The sequence below is a fragment of the Biomphalaria glabrata genome, chromosome 4 (assembly GCF_947242115.1).
Source record: "Biomphalaria glabrata chromosome 4, xgBioGlab47.1, whole genome shotgun sequence".
In the NCBI taxonomy this organism is placed as follows: Eukaryota; Metazoa; Mollusca; class Gastropoda; family Planorbidae; genus Biomphalaria; species Biomphalaria glabrata.
In genome coordinates this window covers 30923676-30950190 of record NC_074714.1, presented here as the reverse complement: position 1 = coordinate 30950190, position 26515 = coordinate 30923676, and the positions used below count along the sequence as shown (strand labels likewise).

Sequence of the window (26515 nt, the reverse complement as noted above, 5' to 3'; positions counted from 1 at the left end):
ACTATTTAGAAATGAGAGTAAAAATGTAGGCTTCGATATTTTTAGCCTGAATTTAAGAAGTTACAATCTTCAAACAACTAATATATTGCCTCTTCCATAAAACTTTCTACTTAAAAAATAAATGTATCCAATGCTCGAAATCCTGCTTGTATACTTAGGCCCTATTTAAATCGATCCGGTATCAATAACCCCGCAAAAAAAATTTAATGAAAGAAAATTGAGATATACATATATTTTTGTGACGGTACGCACCGGTACGGGGTACCGGCACCTTTTTTCAATGTCGGGAAAAATGATTACTTTTCTTGTAATTCAACGTTAATTGTTAATTTATTATTAGTTGAAAGTTAGGCAATCTATCACTGAGTACAGGAGCCTCTTTTTTATTTTTACAAAATAAAAAGAACTTTATATACTTTCAGCGGACATGCCGTATTATTAAAAACACCTCTATGTGAACTTCTCAGTCATCTAGAGTCTTAGACAGTCATTATTTTAGACTAGATTTAAGTAGAGTCTAGACCTAGATTTAATAGGCCTATTATTATAAAAAAAAAAAAAAAACAGTCATTATAGACATCATTCGCAATTTTATTTTTAGGTCTAGGCATTGAAAAGTAAATTTATTAATAAAGTAAAATCGATCTAAGTCTAAATATTAACTTATTAAATAAGTCATTATAAGTAGAAGTATTATAATGAATATTGTATAGATCTAGATTGACTATATTATAGATAGATCTATAGATAGATCTCTAGTTTAGTAGATTAAGTATAGAGTATAGTAAACGTATTACAGTATTATTAGATCTATGTCTTATGTCTATATCTAATTAATTCTAATAATCTACTAATTAAAAAACTTTAGTCTTTATTAATATCTAGACTTTTTTCTTATAAAAACTGACTATAGGCATAGCATATGCTAGACTCGGCAATCTAGTCTCAAGATAGAATCTATACTATTACTAGATCTATTCGATTTTTATATATAGATCTAGACTAGAATTAGATTATAGATCTAAATATACTAATGGAGAAATGATATGAGGTGTTAGCTAATAGCGTTGCTCAAGAAACAAACCTGGGTTTTTCTAAACTCTAATACTTGGTATGTAATAGTAAAACAGCACCTACCTAAATAAATCGTAACTAGCAATCAAAAACCTATATTTATTCTAGTATATATAGGTCTGTGGTTGTATTTTGTTTAGCCTTCGTAACTTCTTCTATAGAGAAATGACTTTTTGTAATTTCTTTTACTGAAAATTGGGCTATTGGCGTCTGACACATATATAAATTTTATGTTCAGTAACAAACCCTATTGGATTACTCATATCACTTCTCGGATCCCCTTCCACTCTACGCCTTAGAAAATAGTCCTACATACAATAGATGAGTAATCCTTTACCTTTCAGCTTTTTATCGAAATATTTGAAAGGCTCTTTGACGCATTCAAGCAGCATCAAATTAAAAAAAAATCAAGTGTATATATATACGTGCGATTAGAAACTTGAACCACCGAGCCTCAGCTGTCTGGTCTGATACTCTAGCTACTTAGCTGTCTGATACTCTAGCTACTTAGCTGTCTGGTCTGATACTCTAGCTACTTAGCTGTCTGGTCTGATACTCTAGCTACTTAGCTGTCTGGTCTGATACTCTAGCTACTTATCTGTCTGGTCTGATACTCTAGCTACTTATCTGTCTGGTCTGATACTCTAGCTACTTATCTGTCTGGTCTGATACTCTAGCTACTTAGCTGTCTGGTCTGATACTCTAGCTACTTAGCTGTCTGGTCTGATACTCTAGCTACTTAGCTGTCTGGTCTGATACTCTAGCTACTTAGCTGTCTGGTCTGATACTCTAGCTACTTAGCTGTCTGGTCTGATACTCTAGCTACTTAGCTGTCTGGTCTGATACTCTAGCTACTTAGCTGTCTGGTCTGATACTCTAGCTACTTAGCTGTCTGGTCTGATACTCTAGCTACTTAGCTGTCTGGTCTGATACTCTAGCTACTTAGCTGTCTGGTCTGATACTCTAGCTACTTAGCTGTCTGGTCTGATACTCTAGCTACTTAGCTGTCTAGTCTGATACTCTAGCTACTTAGCTGTCTGGTCTGATACTCTAGCTACTTAGCTCACCGATAGTTATGAATGTAAGTGAACATTGAACACACCCAAAGTAAAGGGACAGCAGTCTAATCTAGCACAAGACGATATCACTTTTCAAACCTTAAGCCTAGAGAAAAGAAATGTGTAGTTTTAGAAAGCGACAAAAGCACGGATAGTCACTTGTAAATGTGTATCGTACTCAAGAAAAAGTAAAGAAAGCTGTCTTGTCAGCTAGCCCTAGGACAGTTGCATATACATGCACGAACTGTGACAAACTCTGCCGCTCAAGAATTGGCTAAATCAGTCTCTCCAGATTCTGCCCCGTCTCAAGACGAAACAAAACTGGCGACTCATCTGGGCGCATCCATGTCTTCCGAGATACATACACATACACAGTTAATCAAATGTTGCGCTCAGCGGGCATCATTTGGATATACAAAGCAACATAGGTACAAAGGTTTTTTTGGGTGGGGGGGTAATATTGTTTACTATGAATTGGTTGGTTGGGCGTTCGGGCCACGACGGCGCGGTAGAGGTGCATGCAATGTTTGAATTATTATCTCCACTAATAGCCCTTCATATAGGCATTGGATGAGACGTTTGAAAACAGTTCGTTTCCCTGTTGACTGAAAAAAACATTTCTTCTTGAGAAAAGTGTTCAGTAGGTGGAGCCAAACATGGTAGTTCATGGGGGATGGTACTTCACGTCCAAACTTCATCCTAAGTTACAAGGAAAATGCTACAAAGTTAATATTAACTCCCTTTGTCCTTCTGTATGGTCGAAAGTACATCCACGTTTTTTTCTTCCAAACCCATTCTCGGATCAAGTGGAAACTGCACAATTCATCATTGGCGTAGACAAGGCGCGAATCACTAAAAAATTAAACAATTAGTCAAATAATTACTGGTAATGAATTATTTTGGTTTCCAAAGGCAAGGCCATTGTTACATCTGTGGAGTAGTTTCAGATTTTTTTTTTTATAAACTATACATTTCTTATTATTGAAGTTTTATTGTTTTTAAAATAAATCATTTCTCTATATAGGTCTAAATATTTTAATCCTACTTATTTCCATAAAATATGTATCTACTAACGTTTGACAGAAAGGCACTTTGAATCAACTTTGATTATATAACTAATTAAATTTGGCTCTTTTGGCTGACGAGTTTGGCGACCACAGTCCGTGGCATACGCAAAATAATAACAGGTTAATTTTTATTTATTTCGTCCACGGTAAGTTGAGTCAGTCAAGCAATCGGGTCCACGCGCTTGTGTAATGGCCTCCTTCAGTCGTGAAGCTACTATAGATCAGATCATCTCATGGAAATGAGATGAATGCGTGTGTATTAGCTGTGTTCCGAACGATGTCACCCAAACATCAGTCTCCCTCCATCTCCTCGCAGCTGATGTATCCAATGTATAAGGTTTGGGGTCAGCGGCTCCCGATTTTGCCTCAGGGTTGACTCCCTAAGCCTTTCCAGTGATTGAGTATAGCTGCATGCAGCAGAGGTTTGAATTCAGACTTTTCCTTCTCCTTGGTTGGTAGCTAGCCATGGTTAACAAGCCTCTCCTGCCCGAAGCTTACTGGTTTAGGTGCCAGTTGCTATTCGAGACGCATGCCATTAGGAAGCATTTTATAGGTAGTGGAGTACTTTAGCCAATAATCCATTACCACTTCTTGCAATGACAACCGTGCGGAATATATACATATAAAGAGAGAGAGAGAGAGGTAGTTATGTAGACGGATAGACCTAACAACGAAGCGTATTTTTTTAAAATAAATTTAAAAAAATTGGAGTCTGAGCTTTTTGGCAGCTCGTGTTTGTTCTGCTATTTGACTTTCTTACCAACTCACCCCAGGAAGTGCTTATCAACGTGTATTTTGTTTAGTTGAAGAGCCTGGCACTACACTATGTAACAACATCTTGGTGAAGCCTGGCACTACACTATGTAACAACATCTTGGTGAAGCCTGGCACTACACTATGTAACAACATCTTGGTGAAGCCTGGCACTACACTATGTATCAACATCTTGGTGAAGCCTGGCACTACACTATGTAACAACATCTTGGTGAAGCCTGGCACTACACTATGTAACAACATCTTGGTGACTTTGATTTCTTAGTTCAATAGACTCTCTTTCCCCCACCCACCCATCCATGCTTGTCATGCACATATTTCATAGTGTCATTCATTCATTGCTCCTAGCAACCAAACTACTTCCTGGCAGAGATGTATAGATGAGTTATCCCATGGGGGTGGGGGGCCGAGGGCTGAGCTAAACGGACTGGCAGATATTGGGAGAACAGCCAGTAAGTTCACACATCAAAGGGAACTAACTCGTGTACGATGGATTACTTGGGACTCGACGACCCCAACACCAGTTTAATAAACCGTTACGGGCCATGGCTAAGTACAGCCCAATAAATCCCACTGACAGACCAGTAGATCTTCAATGTCACAAACTTTTTGGGCCAAATTGTGTACAAAGTTACCTTATCGCGATGTCATCAAATATTGTATTTATATTTATGGAACTTTCTAATTAGAACAAATACATTTCTAATTAACTAAAAACTGGCTCTGAATAAAAAAAAAAACAACACTACATTTTATTTGCTAGAGCCGTATTTTTGAAACCTTTTCACAGCTCTAAAATTAATCTTTTATACATACTAGAAAAAAAACAAGGTTAACCGTATGATTAGAGACGCAAAAGCTAGTCATATTCGACAAAAAAAATCGAAACTTCTGATTCTTCAAAGGAGCTATTTAGGATCACCGCTGAAATGTTAGGGGGAGAAAATTACGAACGTTTGCCGTCATCTATCCCAGTATCTGAACTCCCTGATTCTTTCAATACATTATTATTATTATTATTATTATAGCTTTTATATAGCGCTACTTTCATGCTTATAGCATGCTCAGAGCGCCTTTTGTCCAATCTCATTTGTGGACCAGTGGGGGGTAGGGGGTATCTAGGAGTTGGTTTTCCGTGCTGCCTTTAGGCGCTCAGTAAACACAACTCTGCCCGAGTCGGGAGTCGAACCTAGAGCCCCTTCTAGGTAGCCAAGCCAAGTTCAAGCGCACTTGGCCTCTCGGCCACGCTTCCCACGCTTCATTGGGAACATTGAGCAGATTAGAAATGACATGCCATCCCTCTCATCACTCTCCAATTTTTCAAAATTCTTCTTTTTGCGAGTTTCAGCGTGTATCTGAAGATTATGTCAAAAGTACTATTTTAAAGATGCCAAAATAAGTCATGTGACCTTGATCCCATTCCAACTTCCTTGCTCCTTGAATGTTTAGATGAGCTTGTACCCACAATTACTAACATTGTGAACTCTTCACTGACTTCAGGCATTGTACCACAGCAATTTAAGCATGCACTTGTCAGGCCCTTAGAAATCCAGTCTTGAACCGGAATGTCTAAAAAACTATCGTCCGGTATCAAATCTTCCCTTCCTGTCTGGAGCGCATGTTAGCGCAAATTCTTTCTCATCTTGAACAGTACTGTCTCTTGGAAGAATTTCAATCTGCATATAGGAAGTGCCGTAGCACAGAGACAGCAGTGGTCAGGGTACTAAACGACTTACTTCACATTCCGACAAAGGCCACATATCAATTCTTTCCATGCTGGACTTGTCCGCAGCCTTTGATACGCTAGACCATGAAATTATGATGGCCAGATTCTCTGCAACTTTTGGTTTAGCAGGAGTCGTCCTAAAGTGGCTTGGATCCTACCTGACGGAACGCACCCAAAGTGTCGTTGTTAGCGGGACGGAATCAACAAGCTTACTTTTGAAGTACGGAGTACCCCAAGGATCAGTTCTAGGCCCAGTACTGTTCACTATGTACACATATCCACTCAGCGGTGTCATACGGCCAACCGGCATCTTATACCATTTCTTTGCCGATGACTCACAGTTATACGATTCATCAGTACCCTCAGAGGTGTCGCATCTGGCAGAGAAAATCAGTGGTACCATTGCAAGGGTGAGCGATTGGATGGTTGAAAATAAACTCAAGATGAACGAAGACAAGACAGAAATAATTAAGATTGGCACTAGGAACAATGTCTCAAAAGTTGAAAGCACACGAACTGCCATGTTGTTTTTGTCCATGTAGTGCGGAATCTTGGAGTTTTCTTCGACTCAACACTATCTTTCGACCTACACATAAGTCAGCTCTGCAAAGGTCTTTATCTGCAGCTGCGCAGATTAGGCCAGATCCGACCATATTTAACAACGGAGTCAACAAAAACGCTAGCTGTGGCATTCATACTCTCCCGCCTTGACTACTGCAACGCCGTGCTAGCAGGTATACCTGATGACAAAATAGCCAAGCTTCAACGTATACAGAACAACGCCGCTCGAATAGTCCTTAAAAAAACTAGACAAGATTCTGCTACTACGCTCTTGCGCACGCTCCATTGGCTTCCCGTGAAAGCGAGAATTAATTACAAGGTCGCCACACTTTGTCATCAGTGTATATATAACAATGAGATGCCCTTGTACCTTAGCGAACTGAGTACTCCATATGTCCCCCAGAGAGCCCAGCGCTCAATGGACTCAACGCTTTTAGTGGTGCCACGTTTCTCCCTCAAAAGCTACGGTCTGCGGGCTTTTTCAGTTCACGGACCAAAGGTTTGGAACTCACTCCTCATTGATCTCAGACAGACAACATGCTACACCACTTTTAAGAACATTAAGACCTATCTGTTTAAAACTTTTTTAGATTAACTGGCATTTTAGCTCTCATGTTTATGTTTGTAATGTTGTTACAGCGCCCTGAGCCTACATTTTGTTTGTTAACAGCGCTTTATAAATAAAATTATTATTATTATTATTAATGTAACGGTTGGTCTTGAGTTGTTCATATGTAACCAATATGCTAAGATCTTTTTCTCATTGAATTGAAATACATAGACCTTGAAATTTTCAATGAAATCATACGAGTAGTTTTGGAAATTAAAATGTACCTGGTGAAGGGCCTCGATCGGTCTATTTGGTTAAAGAAGTATTAGAGATGTCACATGAACTCCTTCTGGCAACTGAGCCAATGGGAAAAGGAATAACTACCAATCCAAAGTATTGTTCTGTTAATGTCAGTTTACATATCGATTTCTATAGAAAGTCCGTTAAGTGCCCCTCCAGTCTAGAAAAACTTTTACTCACATTGAGTCGTTGGTCTATGCGGCGTAACTTCTCAAATGGTTCATTCAGTGAACATTGCAGCAGAACTTGTGTAATGCTCTTTATGACCTACACCTACAAGTTCTTAGCTTCACCTATACCATATGCTACGAGATCTCTTCTTTATATGGATTTCATTTTGGCTTGAATATTTCTTATCCACGAGTGGCTGGGGCCACCTGGGACTGTGTGGTAGTCTGATTTCACCATTTTTTGTGACTTGCAAAGCTTAGGTGCAATTTTCAAGGTAGCAAAGCGTTCTTTTAACCAAACTAATATCAATTCACTGTCTGTTTGTCTCTAATATCAATTCACTGTCTGTTTGTCTCTAATATCAATTCACTGTCTGTTTGTCTCTAATATCAATTCACTGTCTGTTTGTCTCTAATATCAATTCACTGTCTATTTGTCTCTGATATCAATTCACTGTCTGTTTGTCTCTAATATCAATTCGTTGTCTGTTTCTCTCTAATATCAATTCACTGTCTGTTTCTCTCTAATATCAATTCATTGTCTGTTTGTCTCTAATATCAATTCACTGTCTGTTTGTCTCTAATATCAATTCACTGTCTGTTTGTCTCTAATATCAATTCACTGTCTGTCTCTAATATCAATTCACTGTCTGTTTGTCTCTAATATCAATTCATTGTCTGTTTGTCTCTAATATCAATTCATTGTCTGTCTGTCTCTAATATCAATTCACTGTCTGTTTGTCTCTAATATCAATTCACTGTCTGTTTGTCTCAATATCAATTCATTGTCTGTTTCTCTCTAATATCAATTCACTGTCTGTTTCTCTCTAATATCAATTCACTGTCTGTTTGTCTCTAATATCAATTCACTGTCTGTCTCTAATATCAATTCACTGTCTGTTTGTCTCTAATATCAATTCACTGTCTGTTTGTCTCTAATATCAATTCACTGTCTGTTTCTCTCTAATATCAATTCATTGTCTGTTTCTCTCTAATATCAATTCACTGTCTGTTTGTCTCTAATATCAATTCACTGTCTGTCTCTAATATCAATTCACTGTCTGTTTGTCTCTAATATCAATTCACTGTCTGTTTGTCTCTAATATCAATTCACTGTCTGTTTGTCTCTAATATCAATTCACTATTTGTCTCTAATATCAATTCACTGTCTGTTTGTCTCTAATATCAATTCACTGTCTGTTTGTCTCTAATATCAATTCACTGTCTGTTTCTCTCTAATATCAATTCACTGTCTGTTTGTCTCTAATATCAATTCATTGTCTGTTTGTCTCTAATATCAATTCACTGTCTGTTTGTCTCTAATATCAATTCATTGTCTGTTTGTCTCTAATATCAATTCATTGTCTGTTTCTCTCTAATATCAATTCACTGTCTGTTTGTCTCTAATATCAATTAACTGTCTGTCTCTAATATCAATTCATTGTCTGTTTGTCTCTAATATCAATTCACTGCCTGTTTGTCTCTAATATCAATTCATTGTCTGTCTGTCTCTAATATCAATTCACTGTCTGTTTCTCTCTAATATCAATTCATTGTCTGTTTGTCTCTAATATCAATTCACTGTCTGTTTGTCTCTAATATCAATTCACTGTCTGTTTGTCTCTAATATCAATTCACTGTCTGTCTCTAATATCAATTCACTGTCTGTTTGTCTCTAATATCAATTCATTGTCTGTTTGTCTCTAATATCAATTCATTGTCTGTCTGTCTCTAATATCAATTCACTATCTGTTTGTCTCTAATATCAATTCACTGTCTGTTTGTCTCAATATCAATTCATTGTCTGTTTCTCTCTAATATCAATTCACTGTCTGTTTCTCTCTAATATCAATTCACTGTCTGTTTGTCTCTAATATCAATTCACTGTCTGTTTGTCTCTAATATCAATTCACTGTCTGTTTGTCTCTAATATCAATTCACTGTCTGTTTGTCTCTAATATCAATTCACTGTTTGTCTCTAATATCAATTCATTGTCTGTTTGTCTCTAATATCAATTCACTGTCTGTCTCTGATATCAATTCATTGTCTGTTTGTCTCTAATATCAATTCACTGTCTGTCTGTCTCTAATATCAATTCATTGTCTGTTTGTCTCTAATATCAATTCACTGTCTGTTTGTCTCTAATATCAATTCACTGTCTGTTTCTCTCTAATATCAATTCACTGTCTGTTTGTCTCTAATATCAATTCATTGTCTGTCTCTAATATCAATTCACTGTCTGTTTGTCTCTAATATCAATTCACTGTCTGTTTGTCTCTAATATCAATTCACTGTCTGTTTGTCTCTAATATCAATTCACTGTCTGTCTGTCTCTAATATCAATTCATTGTCTGTTTGTCTCTAATATCAATTCACTGTCTGTCTCTAATATCAATTCATTGTCTGTTTGTCTCTAATATCAATTCACTGTCTGTTTGTCTCTAATATCAATTCACTGTCTGTTTGTCTCTAATATCAATTCACTGTCTGTTTCTCTCTAATATCAATTCACTGTCTGTTTGTCTCTAATATCAATTCATTGTCTGTTTGTCTCTAATATCAATTCACTGTCTGTTTGTCTCTAATATCAATTCATTGTCTGTTTGTCTCTAATATCAATTCACTGTCTGTTTGTCTCTAATATCAATTAATTGTCTGTTTGTCTCTAATATCAATTCACTGTCTGTTTGTCTCTAATATCAATTCATTGTCTGTTTGTCTCTAATATCAATTCATTGTCTGTTTGTCTCTAATATCAATTCACTGTCTGTTTGTCTCTAATATCAATTCATTGTCTGTTTGTCTCTAATATCAATTCATTGTCTGTTTGTCTCTAATATCAATTCACTGTCTGTTTGTCTCTAATATCAATTCACTGTCTGTTTGTCTCTAATATATATTCACTGTCTGTTTCTCTCTAATATCAATTCACTGTCTGTTTCTCTCTAATATCAATTCATTGTCTGTTTGTCTCTAATATCAATTCACTGTTTGTCTCTAATATCAATTCATTGTCTGTTTGTCTCTAATATCAATTCACTGTCTGTCTCTGATATCAATTCATTGTCTGTTTGTCTCTAATATCAAATCACTGTCTGTTTATCTCTAATATCAATTCACTGTCTGTTTGTCTCTAATATCAATTCACTGTCTGTTTCTCTCTAATATCAATTCATTGTCTGTTTGTCTCTAATATCAATTCGTTGTCTGTTTCTCTCTAATATCAATTCACTGTCTGTTTGTCTCTAATATCAATTCACTGTCTGTCTCTAATATCAATTCATTGTCTGTTTGTCTCTAATATCAATTCACTGTCTGTTTGTCTCTAATATCAATTCACTGTCTGTTTGTCTCTAATATCAATTCACTGTCTGTTTGTCTCTAATATCAATTCACTGACTTTCTGTCTCTAATATCAATTCATTGTCTGTCTGTCTCTAATATCAATTCATTGTCTGTTTGTCTCTAATATCAATTCACTGTCTGTTTGTCTCTAATATCAATTCATTGTCTGTTTGTCTCTAATATCAATTCACTGTCTGTTTGTCTCTAATATCAATTCATTGTCTGTTTGTCTCTAATATCAATTCATTGTCTGTTTGTCTCTAATATCAATTCACTGTCTGTTTGTCTCTAATATCAATTCACTGTCTGTTTGTCTCTAATATATATTCACTGTCTGTTTCTCTCTAATATCAATTCACTGTCTGTTTCTCTCTAATATCAATTCATTGTCTGTTTGTCTCTAATATCAATTCACTGTTTGTCTCTAATATCAATTCATTGTCTGTTTGTCTCTAATATCAATTCACTGTCTGTCTCTGATATCAATTCATTGTCTGTTTGTCTCTAATATCAAATCACTGTCTGTTTATCTCTAATATCAATTCACTGTCTGTTTGTCTCTAATATCAATTCACTGTCTGTTTCTCTCTAATATCAATTCATTGTCTGTTTGTCTCTTATATCAATTCGTTGTCTGTTTCTCTCTAATATCAATTCACTGTCTGTTTGTCTCTAATATCAATTCACTGTCTGTCTCTAATATCAATTCATTGTCTGTTTGTCTCTAATATCAATTCACTGTCTGTTTGTCTCTAATATCAATTCACTGTCTGTTTGTCTCTAATATCAATTCACTGTCTGTTTGTCTCTAATATCAATTCACTGTCTGTCTGTCTCTAATATCAATTCATTGTCTGTTTGTCTCTAATATCAATTCACTGTCTGTTTGTCTCTAATATCAATTCACTGTCTGTTTCTCTCTAATATCAATTCACTGTCTGTTTCTCTCTAATATCAATTCATTGTCTGTTTGTCTCTAATATCAATTCACTGTCTGTTTGTCTCTAATAATAATTCACTGTCTGTTTGTCTCTAATATCAATTCACTGTCTGTTTCTCTCTAATATCAATTCACTGTCTGTTTCTCTCTAATATCAATTCATTGTCTGTTTGTCTCTAATATCAATTCACGGTTTGTTTCTCTCTAATATCAATTCACTGTCTGTCTCTAATATCAATTCACTGTCTGTCTCTAATATCAATTCATTGTCTGTTTCTCTCTAATATCAATTCACTGTCTGTTTGTCTCTAATATCAATTCATTGTCTGTCTCTAATATCAATTCACTGTCTGTTTGTCTCTAATATCAATTCATTGTCTGTCTGTCTCTAATATCAATTCACTGTCTGTTTGTCTCTAATATCAATTCACTGTCTGTTTGTCTCTAATATCAATTCACTGTCTGTCTGTCTCTAATATCAATTCATTGTCTGTTTGTCTCTAATATCAATTCACTGTCTGTCTCTAATATCAATTCATTGTCTGTTTGTCTCTAATATCAATTCACTGTCTGTTTGTCTCTAATATCAATTCACTGTCTGTTTGTCTCTAATATCAATTCACTGTCTGTTTCTCTCTAATATCAATTCACTGTCTGTTTGTCTCTAATATCAATTCATTGTCTGTTTGTCTCTAATATCAATTCACTGTCTGTTTGTCTCTAATATCAATTCATTGTCTGTTTGTCTCTAATATCAATTCACTGTCTGTTTGTCTCTAATATCAATTAATTGTCTGTTTGTCTCTAATATCAATTCACTGTCTGTTTGTCTCTAATATCAATTCATTGTCTGTTTGTCTCTAATATCAATTCATTGTCTGTTTGTCTCTAATATCAATTCACTGTCTGTTTGTCTCTAATATCAATTCATTGTCTGTTTGTCTCTAATATCAATTCATTGTCTGTTTGTCTCTAATATCAATTCACTGTCTGTTTGTCTCTAATATCAATTCACTGTCTGTTTGTCTCTAATATATATTCACTGTCTGTTTGTCTCTAATATCAATTCACTGTCTGTTTCTCTCTAATATCAATTCATTGTCTGTTTGTCTCTAATATCAATTCACTGTTTGTCTCTAATATCAATTCATTGTCTGTTTGTCTCTAATATCAATTCACTGTCTGTCTCTGATATCAATTCATTGTCTGTTTGTCTCTAATATCAAATCACTGTCTGTTTATCTCTAATATCAATTCACTGTCTGTTTGTCTCTAATATCAATTCACTGTCTGTTTCTCTCTAATATCAATTCATTGTCTGTTTGTCTCTAATATCAATTCGTTGTCTGTTTCTCTCTAATATCAATTCACTGTCTGTTTGTCTCTAATATCAATTCACTGTCTGTCTCTAATATCAATTCATTGTCTGTTTGTCTCTAATATCAATTCACTGTCTGTTTGTCTCTAATATCAATTCACTGTCTGTTTGTCTCTAATATCAATTCACTGTCTGTTTGTCTCTAATATCAATTCACTGTCTGTCTGTCTCTAATATCAATTCATTGTCTGTTTGTCTCTAATATCAATTCACTGTCTGTTTGTCTCTAATATCAATTCACTGTCTGTTTCTCTCTAATATCAATTCACTGTCTGTTTCTCTCTAATATCAATTCATTGTCTGTTTGTCTCTAATATCAATTCACTGTTTGTCTCTAATATCAATTCATTGTCTGTTTGTCTCTAATATCAATTCACTGTCTGTCTCTAATATCAATTCATTGTCTGTTTGTCTCTAATATCAAATCACTGTCTGTTTATCTCTAATATCAATTCACTGTCTGTTTGTCTCTAATATCAATTCACTGTCTGTTTGTCTCAATATCAATTCATTGTCTGTTTGTCTCTAATATCAATTCGTTGTCTGTTTCTCTCTAATATCAATTCACTGTCTGTTTGTCTCTAATATCAATTCACTGTCTGTCTCTAATATCAATTCACTGTCTGTTTGTCTCTAATATCAATTCACTGTCTGTTTGTCTCTAATATTAATTCACTGTCTGTTTGTCTCTAATATCAATTCACTGTCTGTTTCTCTCTAATATCAATTCACTGTCTGTTTCTCTCTAATATCAATTCATTGTCTGTTTGTCTCTAATATCAATTCACGGTTTGTTTCTCTCTAATATCAATTCACTGTCTGTCTCTAATATCAATTCACTGTCTGTCTCTAATATCAATTCATTGTCTGTTTGTCTCTAATATCAATTCACTGTCTGTTTGTCTCTAATATCAATTCACTGTCTGTTTGTCTCTAATATCAATTCATTGTCTGTCTGTCTCTAATATCAATTCACTGTCTGTTTGTCTCTAATATCAATTCATTGTCTGTTTGTCTCTAATATCAATTCATTGTCTGTTTGTCTCTAATATCAATTCACTGTCTTTTTGTCTCTAATATTAATTCACTGTCTGTTTGTCTCTAATATCAATTCATTGTCTGTTTGTCTCTAATATCAATTCACTGTCTGTTTGTCTCTAATATCAATTCATTGTCTGTTTGTCTCTAATATCAATATCTCTAATATCAATTCATTGTCTGTTTGTCTCTAATATCAATTCACTGCCTGTTTCTCTCTAATATCAATTCACTGTCTGTTTGTACACGTTATTTGTCTCACTTTCAAGCTGAATTCTCGCACAATTATTTCTTTTACCTTACAAAACCAGAATCAGTTTTAAAATAGCAAATTAGTTAATTAACTATTGGTAATCAATTATTTTGTTTGGTATCTCGTAAAGGGGAAAGAAATAGTACTTGACTGATCTGTTGGTATAAGTTGAATTAGCCCCCTTTTATTCTTTGTTAGTCGCCGCTTTAAAGTTTGAAGCCATCAATCGATAACTATAAAACTTTATATTTTCATAAACGATTCGCTGGCTAGTGTATTGGCTCGAGTAACCTTTAGCCCACAAGTTGGAATTCTCCTACCCCTTTCCAACTGGTCCAGACAAGTGATAACATTATAGCGTAGTGAGAAAGCTAAAGGCATGAAATAGTACAAAACAAAAACAATTGGTCAAAATATTATTAATCGCGCAGATGTTTTGTTTTTTTTTAGTCTAGGGTCTAGATCTATTCCAAATTTAAATACATGACTGATCCAAACTAATCCACACAACTACGCTGAATATAAGCTTTGCATTTTTAGCGGCCCCCGAAAGGGGAAAAGACGCTATTAGTTTTGTGCGAAATGTCTGACCGTCTGTCCGTCCGTCCCGTTTAGATCTCGTAAACTAGAAAAGATATTGAAAATCCGACATCACAATATTTTAGACCATTCGAAGTTCTGATGCAACGGCTACTTTTTTTTTCTGAAAGTGAAAAATCTAATTTTTAAAATCAGTTATGCAAGCAGTTTTTTAAAGAGAAAAAGCTAATTAGTATGCATTATAAGTTAGACCTAATTTAAAATGAATAGTAATCTTATAAACTTCATTTTTAAGAACATTTTTTTTATTGCGGAAATTTTTTTTTGAGGATTCGAATAAGAGATTGGGCCTTTTCAAAACAATTAGATCAATTATAAGACATCAGTTAGGCCAAGGGAGGCGCGTTGGCTGAGCGGTAAAGCGCTTGGCTTCCGAACTGGGGGTCCGGGTTCAAATCCTGGTGAAGACTGGGATTTTCAACTTTGGAATCTTTGGGCGCCTCTGAGTCCACTCAGCTCTAATGGGTACCTGACATTAGTTGGGGAAAAGTATAGGCGGTTGGTCGTTGTGCTGGCTACATGACACCCTCGCTAATCGTAGGCCACAAAAACAGATGAACTTTACATCATCTGCCCTATAGACCACAAGGTCTGAAAGGGGAACTAGTTAGGCCAGGTTCGCATCTAACTTTACATTCACTTTCACCTATCCTTTGATCTGCGGGACCGTTGGGGCACTACACAATATCTGTCAACCTTCTTTCTCCATTCTTCTCTCATTTGTCTTTGATATAATTTCATTTGCATGTTCTTTCTGAAAATATTGAAGCCTGCCTGGATGGACCTTTTCGGGGGCCGATTTTGAGTTTGTGTTTCCACACAAACTGTCTTTTGTAACCTTGTTTTATGTTTTTCTTGTTGAACTGCAATTCTAGCCCTCCCCATAAAGTACACCTCTTTTAAACTTTGTGTATCGAACTTGAGTTAAACAACACACACACACACACTCTGCAGTGGTACGCGTTATTAAAGATCCAGGACTAAGTCTCATATCATTTCGTCGCGATCTTACTTCTATCAACCAAAATGACCATGACTTGACTACTCCATGTGATCTAGTTCTAGGTATATATAATTACAACCCAAAACAGTTACTACTTCACATTTATGAGCTACGAGTTTACATGCTCATGAAGGACCGATTTGTTCTTCCTTAGGGCTATTCATGAAATAGGAATCTCTCGGCAATTACTCGAATAATGTAGCACTAAAATCATGTTTCTTTTAAAGAAGCAATCAAAACAAAACATTGCTGGAATAGTCTTTGTATTCAAAATCTAGAGAGCTAAAAAAAAAAAAAGGTTTTACTTCAATTTTATTAGCTAAAAATGTTTTTAAGATATATCCTTTAAGCTTGCCCATTTAGGACCCAATTGGTTTTTGTAAGAGCTATTGGTTCGCCGTCAGAAGTCATCAAACATAGTAGAAAGCGACATGGAGAACTAGAAAGGTAATGTCTTGAAACGTAAACACAAAACAAAGTAGAAAGCGACATGGAGAACTAGGAAGGTCATGTCTTGAAACCTAAACACAAAACAAAGTCAACCCTGCCAAGGAGTCTCTATTTCAAACTGACTGTTGCCGACTAAAGTGCTACGAGAACTTTGGTTCTGCAGTGTACACAAGTGTACACAAATAGTCTATGCTTTTGAAAATACGGTCCATTGCTTATCAATACTTTTGAAGTATGTACACCGAATGTACCAACAAATCTGCTTTCATTTCCTTATACATAAATCTAGTTGCTCTAGCTGTGCCTGATGACGAGGTCTGGGCAAAGCAAAGGATATACAACTCACAAGTTTCTTGGACTCAGAAAATCAATAAAACGAAATTTAAAAAAAAAAGCAAGTTAATAAAGTGAATCTGTCACTATTAGATCTTTACTAAAAGCGCCTTTGAATATCCGATTTCAATATTACTCTCTGGTGCTGACGATAGACGTAGGTGCAGCGGATACAAATTGTTTTATTTCTAAAAGTAAATTTACAAGCTGTTTTTTTTCTTTTTCATGCATCTACACCATTTCTATAACACGAACTCTAAAGTATAGTAGGATCTTAGTTAATACATTCAACAAATCACCATATTAGTCATGGGTGGCCAACCTTTTTGTTCCATGCGCCAATGTTTTTCACTTCTGATTCAGATGCACCACTTTTAGTTTTACAAGTTTCAGTTTTTTTAAAGTATGGTCATTTGTACATATTTGGTTTTTATACACAATTTAAAGTGGAGGAGGAGTTTAAGACAAAATAAACTTTACTTTGTAAGTCTGTCTTTGTTAACATTTTTAGTTTGCATTTATAATTTTAATTTATTATTTCTGTATGACCTATAGACTAATTATAATTTATGAACACTGTTAATTAAAAGTTTTAAATTTCAAAAAAATAAGCATACAGGCAAGATAGAAATATATAACCAACTCTTAGCCGATCTTTCAATTTGCTTTGCTTTTACCAAATCTTTAATGTGAAGAGCAAATTTCTTGACCTCAGTTTGTTTTTGATCATTCTCATGTGTATGAAAATGCTTGCTGGCATTAGTATCTGACAAGCATAAGCAAGGCTACAGTTCCAGCCACTCTACCAGTCATTGACGGCTTAGTTTACTTTAGTTCACTTTGTTTAATTGATGATTTCCTAGACATGACTTTGCTTCCTCAAATACGTCTTGATTATCTGGTTTTCCTTAGACTAACTTAAGGCCAATAAGGTCTTTAAAAATGTTCAAATTATCAAAATTTGTTTCTCTAAATAACGAGAAGCTTAATTAAGTAACATAAAAATGTCCAAGGCAAACGTAAAGAAAGAACAAACATATTCACCTAGAGGAAATCCAATGCTAACAATTTCATTCAACCAACGTGTTGTCTGTTTTTTTTAGGCCCGATTAGCTTTATAAATATTTCGTCAATTTGGCGCCCTAATAGCTAGTACATTAAATTCCATTGAAACCTTTTTTTTTTCTAAAAATGAATTATTATCATGTTTTGCGAGTAGGTATCATTTTTCTTGATTTTTTTTTTTGGGTGGGGGGTGAAATGCGCCACTTTTAGCGCATGTTCCATAGGTTGGCCACCCCCGCTCTACACTCATGATCGTCCGTAAGTCTCGTCCATTGGAGCGTCCGAAATGATCATGCTCACCGCCTCCAAACTTTTTTTTTTGTTCCGTATATTTGTGTAGCCATTAAGAATAAAACTTTTTGTTTCTGCTCTCATTACATACACATTCATTACATACACATTCATTACATACACATTCATTACATACACATTCATTACATACACATTCATTACATACACATTCATTACCGCCACAATTTTTGTTTCATCAGAGTCATTAGAGAAGAATGAAACAATCAAATAGAGTTCAGATTGTGTGCACCACGAAAAGCAACCCACACGCAAATCTTTAAAGTTCATGGTTTGAACACACTACCCACCCCGTTCAATTGCTTCTTTTTTTTTTTGTTTGAGCCACACATCAGTTTGTGCTATGTGTCAATGAGTAGGAAGAGCTCATTGTTTCACTATCTACAGGAACTGATACATTTGTGTGTATGCATTAGTGTTCAGTTTAGCACTCTAGAAACTTGATAACTCAATCTTTGATCAATTTCAGAAATAGCAGACGACCCAGACTGGAACCCTTGGGGTGAAGAGTTCGAGTCTGAACAAAGGCCACTACTCCACCACAATGCGCCGGCTCTTTGGGAGGCTCAGCAGATGGAAATGGGCGCCCAGCGCGCCCCTGTGGCCCAACGTAGCCCTCTGGAGAGGCGTGTTAGTAATAGGACGGAATCTACAGAACACATCGTGGAGATCTGGGGGAAGGCAGCTATAGGTAAGTCATACGAAGTAAACACTCCATACATAAACTTTCTCAAACCTGTTCATTCAGTATGAATACATTTGAATTCTTTCATATAAATTGGGCACAACCCTAGTTTCTATGAACTCCCTGAAGTTGTATCTTGATTGACAGACTGGAATATTATCTGTATGGATGTAGAAGACACGTGACAGGCTAATGCGTTTATTAAGGAAAACATTGGACAAAAGGAGTTCTATTTTTTTTCCCTGCAGTATTGAAATTCGAAATGTAGATAAATCCATTAGTAATCCAGTAAGTCTAACTCTCCGAAGGAAGGAATGACGTCATAACTATCTGCTGCCATTGTGTCGCACAGCGTGGCTACAAAGTTGGCGTCACCCTAATTCAGTGTTTCTCAACTTGGGATTTGCGTGTACCCCAGGGGTTATTTGTCTGACCGATTGAGACTTTTCCAAAGAAATATTAATAGTGAATACGGCTTAGTGAATATTGCTTAGTGTACTGGTGCAATGTCGAGGAGGGGAGTACTTTAAAATGGAATGGAAAGGAGAGCAGTACTTTAAAATGAAAAGGAGAGCAGTACTTTAAAATGAAAAGGAGAGCAGTACTTTAAAATGAAAAAGAGGGCAGTACTTTGAAATGAAGAGAGAAAAAAATATTTAGAAACAGCTCGAGACAAAGATTACGATACTCTCTAACTCACGTGAAAGACGTCAATCTAATGAAGGCTTGACCCCCCCCCCCTAGCCACACACACGGAGTTGAAATGAATCCCCCCCCCCCCCACACACACACACCTGGACATGTTTGCTGCGGTGTCATGTGGCTGGTATTGCACTCTGAGCATTCGTGTAATTCCTCAATGAATTGAGTCGAGATCCCAACTAGTCCAGTCATTGCCCAGGTCTCTCAGTGGCCTGTATCTTAACTGTCTAACCCTAACGCGCCTGGCTGCCCAGATAAAGCGCTCTAGTTCTTTGGCTGTTATCTCCTCTTTGAACTCCGTCGTCTTTGTTCGCCCTGTTAATGAACGCACTCAGCCCACTCAGTAACTGATATACGCACTATGGGAAACTACAGATGGCTGTGTTCTAGTTTATGTTGACATTGAACTTCAAACACTTTTCTAGTCGGGGAAAACAATGGACTAGTTCCAGATCACTTAGTGAGACAAACCATTGAGGGAAATGATAGCTCAATCCATACAATAGTACGCAGTACATTAGTTGAGGCTGTAGGACCCAGTACCACTTTTTGTTCAAAAGTAACACAAGCATTCCCCAGAGAACTTGAGTCGTGACTTTTGTGGATCAACTGTGTCTGTGTCTAGGGAGCAGACAATGGTCCAGTGACTAGAGAGATTGTGTACAGTGGATAGTTTCCCTTTGTTTAGACCGATGTTAGTAGTGGCCACTATAGTAATGAAGTCTTGTGGTAGAGCTACGAAGTATCAGATCACCTTACAGTTGTTTCCAAATGTCTAGATAACCAAGTGATGCATCTTGGTTATACATAGAGTAATAAGAGTCTATACAGATACGTATTGATGGCTAATTTTTATAATTATAATTAAAGACTCAAAAAATTGCGCACGTTAAAAACCTCGTTTCATGATCTATCTTATACTATAAAGTAGAATGTAAGGCGTATGTATGTATGTATGTATGTGCCGAATAGGAATCAAAACCGTTTGTTCAATCTTGATAAAACTTAGCAGAAATATTCCTTGGATATTAACTGGAACCGTAACGTATGTATGGTAGCCCTAAAACAAACTTAAGACCCTCAAAAAAAAAGTTGCTCAACTCAATTAAAGCCTTAGTATTTTATGGATCTAGGCCATGTTTACCATGTCTACATGATGAGACAAGACAGAGAGATCACGCATGCGCAAAGATGAAAATCTCTAGGTATAAATTAGCTCTCATTCAAGAAAACATAACTTTTACACATGAACATACATATTAGTGTCTATTCATTTCAATATTTAATGAAAATTAACCTTGGAATTTGAGTTTACAAAACATTTTTTACATAAAATCGTTCGCTCTAAATCTGAAAAGTTTTAGTCATGCTGACATACTTTTCCATAACTCGCGCGCACCATTACATGCACCGCGTAGTGATACAAATGAAATTGGCGTCAGAGGTCATAATATCGCGCATTATAAAGGCATATTATTTAACTAATAAACTACTTACATAATACAATTTACTTTCCATTGTGTTTTTTAAAGCATTTAAGTCTACAACTACCGATTTATTTTAATTTTAAGTCTTTATTTTCAATTTACTTTTTTCTTTCAGATTTACTTATGCTATGTTAACAACATAGCTACACATATACATTAGCCGTGTTGATAAAAAAATTCATTCATCATGTCGCGTAGCCTATTGCATCTAGGTCAACACAAGCTCAAATAGTTATTAGTTATTGACTAGACTACTATGGCATTCAGATTGTTTACATTCTAGATATAGATCTACATAAAATTAAACTAACAATGTTATAGAAACAATTACATTCACGCGTTCGATTTGATTCTAAACTATATTTTATCACTTTTTGTCACCTACACCAAGGCAACACGTCTTGAGGTCATGAACTTTCAGCTCAACATAAAATTTAAAACAGATGTTGGCTTTTGACTAACAAATTGAATAAACGTTATATTTAGATTTAAATCATTGAGAGTCACTGGCGGATCCAGGGGGGGGGGCGGTAGGGGCGATCGCCCCCCCCCCCACTCGGTCGACCCCCCCCCCGGGGGGGGCGGACGAACTTTAGTATAGGATTCACACAATTTGTATACGAATTTATTACTTATGTTAAAAATATATACTAATTATTTATATTTCAACCTATTTTTAGTTTATTTCGCCCCCCCTCTAGTATGTTGGCCGATTTGGTGGGGTCGGGAGGGGGCGATGGTATCAATCCCGCCCCCCCTACACTTTCGAGTGGGGGGGCGGTCCAATTTATTGGTAGAAATCACAGCCTGCTAACAAATCAATTAAATATCTATATCCTTGTAACTTGTTATTGATATTTTAACCGATCTTTATATTATGTCGTTCCCTGTTTGCCGATTGGTGGGGGGGGGGACGAATACCTCTTCTGCCCTTCCCACCTTAACCCTTTGAGTGGGGGGGGCGGTCCGTTTTTATGGAGAAATCATAGTTTGTGAACAAAATTAGTTGAATTAATATATACATTTTATATTATGTTTCTCCCTTTCTGGTATTTTGGCCGATTCGGTGGGGTGAAGGGGGGGGGGCGATTGCATGTACTGCCCTCCCCACTCTAGTCCTCTGAGTGCTGGGGGGGGGCGATCCTATTTTTGTGGAGAATCATAGTTTGTGAATAAAATTAGTTGAATATCTATATAATATAAACTACGTATTGATATGTGACCCATTGTATATATGTCGTACCACACTCTAATCTCAAATTGTATCATTAGTAAATTTAAATGAAAAAGGGTTGTACCAGGTGGGAGGGGCGATACATGCAATCGCATTTCCCCCATCGGACAAATCAATACTTTTTCTTTTTGTATTATAGTTAAGAAATTACAAAATTAAAAAAATCTGTCACTAATATAATTTATATATACTATAAATTAAATTCTTATATCGAGTCGCCCCATACCTATTCTTTAATGCCAAATGCAATCTTTAGCAGAAATTAGTAAAGGAGCGAGGATTAATCGTTTTCACTCTACCGCCCCTCCCATTTCCAGACAGAGTTTATGTAATTTCACATGAATTTATCATAACTATTTTAAGAAAGACTTTGCATTCAAAAAATTAGAATTCAACGAAATTTTTCAGTATAAGAGTCACGATTGAGATGAGTTCTAAACCCAAATCATTTTTTCATAGTCGCCTTTTTCTAACCTTTACTCAATCTGATATTTTTCTAGTTAAATAAATTTGGGACTATAGCTCACAATTTATACTAGAGTTTTCTTGAAAAATATTTATCGAATAAGTTTTTTTTCGGCGGCGATCCTCAAAGCAAAAATCTAAATACGTGGGGTATCCTATCTTTTCAAGGAACAAATCGGTTTTATTTGCAATGTATTATGGGCCTATAAATTCAAATTAGAATATTTTTCAAGTACAACATTATTCGAAAGGTCGTTTTTTAATAGTATGAATAATGAGCTTCAGGTCAGGAGAATGCGTTTCTGCAGTGAAGAATGCAAGAAAACGCTTTTGGCGTCGGGGCTTCGCCCCGAATTTTATTTATGGGTAATGAGTTGTAGATGTCAGGAGAACGCGTTTCTGCAGAGAAGAATGCAAGAAAACGCTTTTGGCGTCGGGGCTTCGCCCCTAACTTCATTTATGGGTAATGAGTTGTAGATATCAGGAGAATGCGTTTCTGCAGAGAAGAATGCAAGAAAACGCTTTGGGCGTCGGGGCTTCGCCCCGTACTCCATTGATGAATTATGAGCTGTACTTGTCAGGAGAATGCGTTTCTGCAGTGAATAAAGCAAGAAAACGCTTTTGGCGTCGGGGCTTCGCCCCGAACTACATTGTGAAGAATGAGCTGTACTTGTCAGGAGAATGCGTATCTGCAGTCAAAAAAGCAAGAAAACGCTTATGGGGTCGGGGCTTCGCCCCGAACTCCATTGATGGATAATGAGCTGTACTTGTCAGGAGATTGCGTTTCTGCAGTGAAAAAAGCAAGAAAACGCTTTTGGCGTCAGAGCTTCGCACCGAACTACATTGTGAAGAATGAGCTGTACTTGTCAGGAGAATGCGTATCTGCAGTCAAAAAAGCAAGAAAACGCTTATGGCGTCGGGGCTTCGCCCCGAACTTCACCAGAGAACCTTATAGCGCTGCCCCAGTTGTTTTGTTTTTCGCCGAAGGTTGAGAAATGCTGCTTTTTTTATTCTCATATTTATATATATATATATATATATATATATATATATATATATATATATATATATATATATATATATAGAGAGAGAGAGAGAGAGAGAGAGAGATACACATATATATGTGTGTGTGTGTTCGCGCGCGCGTGTGTGTATGTGTGCACGTTTAAGCGTAGGGTTAGGGTTTACTGGGCGTTAGGGTTAGGGTTTGGAAAAAAATCGACCCCCCACCCCCCCCCCCCCCCACTCCAAAGTTCTGAATCCGCTAGTGTTGAGAGTTCAATATTTTACTCTCTTAAATATACGTTTGGCTATACATTTAATTATGAGTACACATTTTAAAAATAGATCTAAAACCTACTTTCATTTTATAAAACGTAAACAAGACAGCGAGATTTATACTAGATCTATATCTTTACTAATTCTAGATCTACACTATTATACAGAAAACATTTCAACTTCTATTGGTAGGTACTAGTTGTCTACATATAGCTTACATAATTGAAACAAAAACAACCCAAAAGTTATTAGATCTAGAAAGTCTACTTATGAACTTAGACTTTCTTCGAACTTCACATTTGTTTTAGTCATTCTCCAGTTCCTTCAAAATACTTGTTGCCTTCTCATTCCATTTCATGTATGCTCAGAGTCCACATCAAATTGAATTAGAAGTGAACACATGATTTTAGTGCTAATGTCTCAATCTAGATCATGTCTTATAACTTGTCTCATATTTGATTCCCATGTCCGTAATTTATCAAAGTCTATGCGAAGAAAATCCAGTATTTTTTTCTTGCTTTTATTTCCTTATATACCATGGCCATGATTAACATTTGTACCTTATATTAAATAATTGAATTATTCCTATATTTTATGTCTTTTGTTTCCCTTGTGTATTAATGTTGCTTACAATGTCATAAAGCAGAAAGTGTTGGCCTCAAAGATGGGAACGGATGGAAAGTATTTAGAGCCGCTTTAGAGTTTTCTCTCTTTCATGAAACTCAAACCGTTGTTGGTATTTTCATGACTTTGAATTGTCCCAACTGATGATATTGTTTTTCATATTCAATCTGCAGCTGAGTTTCTAGTCTTGCTTCAGACTTTCTCTCTGTACTCTTTCTATAATTTGGTTGATGACAGACTCTTGTGACATAGAAGTTATTCCAGTGAGAACAATTTGTATGGGTCATCAGTAATGCTTTTATTTTAGCACTAACATGGTCACATAAGTTAGGAAAAAGTTTTTCTTTTTCACTCGACTATGTCTGATAAGTTCGGAAAAGATAACTACTGTCGATTTGTGGGAGAGAACTAGACAAAAGCCCATAGCCCAAGACATCACAAAACGAAAATGGAGCTGGATGGGACACACCCTGCGAAAACCAGCTACCAATGTTGCAAGGCATGCACTTGATTGGAACCCAAGAGGAAAGTGGGCAGACCCATGCAAACCTGGAAGAGGTCAGTCTTCAGTGAAGCTGAGGGTGCTGGAATGACATGGGAGCAGATGAAGAAAGCTGCTCAGAACCGATTTCGGTGGAGAGATGTGGTTGTGGCCCTATGCTCCCCTGGGAGTACACAGGATTAAGTCAAAAAAAGTAAAGTAATGTATGATAACTTAGGAATAGATCAGTGAATCATTTCTAAGCAAGTTCTGTTAAAAATAGGTCTAAGTTCAAGTCTTATCAAAATCACCAGCGATTTATAAAAACAATACATTAGTATTAATGTAATATCCATATTATAATATATTTTATATTTTATATTATATATATATATATATATATATATATATATATATATATATATATATATATATATATATATATATATATATATATATATATATATATATATATATATTATAACCCATATAGGCTGGTGATGGAATATTTTGTTTAAATTTCCTCTAGGCTTGTATCTGTGGGAACATATCATTGAAGGAATATTGGAAGAACGTATGAATGGAGTCTGGAGTTATGGAGAAAAATCACTCAGTTCTATTAGCTTCAGGTAACACATTTCTTCAGTTCATGTTGTTGAGTTACACACTCCTTATTACCTATAACATAAACAGTAACTTTAAATTGTAGGCTACTACAAGTAGTGGTGCACAACTTATACTACGAGTAGTAATTTACTTGTAGTGAATTGTAGAGCCACGCCTAATCTAGTAAGTTATTTCTTGTGAATAAGGCTTATTGATTTTGAGACATTTTCTGCAAGTCAGAAAATTAATTCAGAGTACCGTATGGACCCAGATGGGACCTACATGTAGAGACTTAGTGTAAGAGTCATTCATTTCTTTTTTATTTAACTGTGGGTCTAAGCTTAGTAATAGTAGTGTCGAAGCAGGACGTTTTGGCGGGAAGGTCATTTTGGCGCCGCCATTTTGGCGCTAGGGACGTTTTGGCGCGAAATACATTATGCACGTTATTATTTCTTTAAAAAGAATTCTGCATATTTATGTTTTGCATGAGTGTTTGTGTTCAGACATATTTTTCACGTACAGAAGAAGAAATATTTTTGTACGCTATTTTTGGTATTTAAGTTTGTTATGTAATTATTGTTAAATCTCTAATATTACACAACACCAGGCTGTCTTCCATACTTCATACTTAGAGTGGTCTGCACTAAACGTATCAAATATATAAAGATATACTTCATGCGAAATTTTGTCTTTTCCTCGCTTCGACTGGACTTTTCCCATTGTTTATATAGACTGCCACCAGGTTTTCAGTTAAAAATATAATAGAATGAAATAGCGAAAGTTGTTTTAGTCTGTCAGAAAGTTTTTTTAGTCTGTCAGCGTGCTGGAAAGAAGCTAATGTCACCCCCCCCCTATTTAAAAAAGGAGAAAAATCTGACCCAGGAAACTACAGACCAGTATCACTTATCAGCATCACATGTAAAATCCTAGAACACATAATATGTAGGAACATCATAAA

General features: G+C 35.9%; 1 protein-coding gene across 3 annotated transcripts in view; it reads left to right on the top strand.

Moving 5' to 3' along the window:
- Nucleotides 1–26515, top strand: part of LOC106079271 (ribitol-5-phosphate xylosyltransferase 1-like) — a 51550-nt gene that overhangs the window by 6000 nt on the left and 19035 nt on the right. For all 3 annotated transcript variants that reach the window (XM_056026216.1, XM_056026217.1, XM_056026215.1), the window contains exons 3-4: nt 18465–18686; nt 25481–25580. In XM_056026216.1, coding sequence (XP_055882191.1) covers nt 18465–18686; nt 25481–25580 — 322 coding nt within the window. The remainder of the gene's footprint in view (nt 1–18464; nt 18687–25480; nt 25581–26515) is intronic.